This window comes from Nymphaea colorata, chromosome 7 (assembly GCF_008831285.2).
Source record: "Nymphaea colorata isolate Beijing-Zhang1983 chromosome 7, ASM883128v2, whole genome shotgun sequence".
NCBI lineage: Eukaryota > Viridiplantae > Streptophyta > Magnoliopsida > Nymphaeales > Nymphaeaceae > Nymphaea > Nymphaea colorata.
In genome coordinates this window covers 16,956,614-16,959,410 of record NC_045144.1, presented here as the reverse complement: position 1 = coordinate 16,959,410, position 2,797 = coordinate 16,956,614, and the positions used below count along the sequence as shown (strand labels likewise).

Sequence of the window (2,797 nt, the reverse complement as noted above, 5' to 3'; positions counted from 1 at the left end):
GAACACGCTACTGGATTTGCAAATACAATGGTTTAATACAAAAATTTTTAATTAAATCCATTCTACGTTACTAATATTTTTTAATTGTCATTTACATTTATATTTTAAATGAATTTGTGTTAATTAATTGTGATTAATCCAGTACGTTTGGTAAACATGAAGGCTGAATAAGTAGGTTTTATATAATGACTTACTGAAACTAATACGTTGTTTTTACAACTAATCATACGTGACTTCACATTCCATTGATTGTGAATGTTGGACTCAGTGTGTGATTACGCATGACGATTTAGACTCGGTCTATTTCATTATAACAATCATTAATTATCTTGCATAGACCAAGTCGCTATGAGCTAAGCCTGACTGGCAAACTCAAGCCCAGTCATGCCGGCAACTAAGAGCCCAAGCAGTACTGGCTAATTCTCTATAAAACCAACATCATCTCATTTCTTTCCCTCTCAATCCACCTCTTGCTTCCATCATTAGCCGTACGACCACCACCACCTCCGCCTCCGCCGCCACCACCATGGCCGCACCACGGTTACTCCTAACAGCAGCAGTCATCGGGGCTCTCATTTTGGTGGTCGCATCCACGACACTCCCAGCCGCAACCGAAGAACACGAGGAACCAGAGGAAGGTGTAGTTGGCGGCAGTGAGGACCCCACCGCCGAGGAGGAGCCTTACTCTGGCGACCTGCCGTCGCTCGGACTGCGCCGGTACCTGGCCAGATCCTGGAAGCCGCAAAGGTGCGACAAAAAACGGAAGATCTGCAAACTGAAGGGAAGCCCTGGCCCTGACTGCTGCCACAAGAAGTGCGTGGATCGGAAGACCGATCGCCTCAACTGCGGCAAATGTGGGAGGAGGTGCAGGTTCACGAAGACGTGCTGCAAGGGGAGGTGCGTGAATCTGGCGTTCGACAGAAAGAACTGCGGGAGATGCGGGAACAAGTGCCGTAAGGGGTCCTACTGCCTATATGGCATGTGTGGCTACGCTTAGTGCTTGCTGCGGTGATGTTTACGAAGCACTGCTCCCCTTGAATGTTATTGGCATTAAAATGTGGTGCTACATTGTGCCACCTCTCTCTCTCTTTTTCAGTTTCAACTTGCATACTTAGTTTACGTTATACTGTATTGCCTTCGTTTAAGATGCCTCCTTTTGTTTGTTTGTTTGTTTGTATTTCGTTTTGCATTCCTTTCCATTCCTATTTCTCTGCGACTTCTCTTCACAATCATTTTGTCTCCTTCTCTCATTGTAATTTGTAATGTGAATCTACAGTTGGAGTTTGGTTTATGAACAGTACGCCCAATGTTCTTTCCTCAGTGTCTACAGTGTTGGTGTTCGGCGCTTCTCACAGTGTGAGAAGAAGTTGGGGTCGAAAGGATTATGCCAGTTGCTTGCCTTCCCCTTCAAAGCATCTTCTCGGAAGAAAGGCTTTAGTCGAACCCTACTACATCTAAAGGTGGTGGTCGAAATTTCTGATTGAAGCGCAGAACCTTTAAAAAGTTAATAGTTGAGGGGCACCAATATATAAATAAATGAATTACTAATTAAATTACAATGAAGGATTAGTATGTAAATCTGCAAAGCCTACATGAGCATGTGCCATTGGATACTCCCATCATATGGTTTGGCTAGGTTCATATTCAGGGTTGCCATGATGTCCCCTACAGTTTAAAAAAAAAAAAAATACATGTAATTTAAAAAAAAAAATCATTTAGGTTATATAAAATCTTAAAAAGTTATATTGTAGCCCTTGTTAAAACTTTGTTTGTCCTCTCTAATGAAAAATTTTTATGTCGCCAAAGTTCATATGCATATATTTAACTCAAATGTTTCTTCATTGCAAATGTTTAACAGTTACGCAAACCCAAATGTGAGTTGGAAATAAATTGTCTACCGTCTACGGTGTAAATTTAATATTATATAGGGAAAGTATGAAAATAACCAGAAATAACGACAAAATTACACAATAATTACTATGAAATGACCTGAAAAACGTTAAAGGAAATTAAAGGCTATATGGAAAAAAAAGGTAGCGGAAATGAAAACCGGAAAAGTTTGAAATCTAAGATTTGTTAAAGCATCTAAATTTGCTAATGCCAAACTTCTATTTTTATTGTAAACAATTCTAAACGCCAATTACCTAAAGGAAAATTTTTCACCAGCTTCAAAAAAAATTAAAAGTTTCCAAATGAATTAAATTGCTCTCTAAATGTCAGGCTTCATAATAGATCCAATATAAGTATACATGATAAAGAATTTTTAAAAAATATCCAAATTAAAGGATTTAGAGAGGCACAAACTTTTTACCGAGCTAAGCTGAGAACAAACAAATAACTTTTTTTTTCATCTCATATCGACGTATATAAATTTTATTTATCAATATCACATTTTATACAAAATTTAATATAATTTTGACATTTACTTCTCTTATTTTTGTTGCGTACTAATGGTACCCACGGTCCCACGGAGCTGGGAGCTACTATCTGCTATCTTGGAGAGAATAAGCGAGGACAGAACGTTCCGCCATGGCATTCCTGGAAAAATGGGACACGCGATATATACGGGCTGCAAGCAGCCCATATTTTAGTCCCCATTCCCCATGTTCTTGACGTTTTGCCTTCGTGGCACTCATGCATATGGCCTGTTTTCTTTTTTTCTTTTTTTTTTCTTTCTGCAGATTCTGTCTTCAAAATGGGTCACTGATGAGTTATCCACGATCCATTGACCATCCATGTTGCATCTCCATGAGATGATAACTTGATAGGTCCGATGTGTGCTCCAAACTTAATATCT

The 2,797-nt window shown here is 39.2% G+C and overlaps 1 protein-coding gene across 1 annotated transcript; it reads left to right on the top strand.

The window, feature by feature from the left end:
• Positions 1 to 506: 506 nt before the first annotated feature.
• On the top strand, positions 507 to 1,013 carry LOC116257170 (stigma-specific STIG1-like protein 3). Its single transcript, XM_031633782.2, has one exon. It carries the CDS (start codon positions 527 to 529, stop codon positions 995 to 997), a length of 471 nt encoding a protein of 156 aa, XP_031489642.1. The 5' UTR covers positions 507 to 526; the 3' UTR covers positions 998 to 1,013.
• The last annotated feature ends 1,784 nt before the right edge of the window (positions 1,014 to 2,797 follow it).

Bases quoted from the DNA above. Each gene is read 5' to 3' on its own strand.
- LOC116257170 (XM_031633782.2), top strand. From the start codon at position 527: ATGGCCGCACCACGGTTACTCCTAACAGCAGCAGTCATCGGGGCTCTC.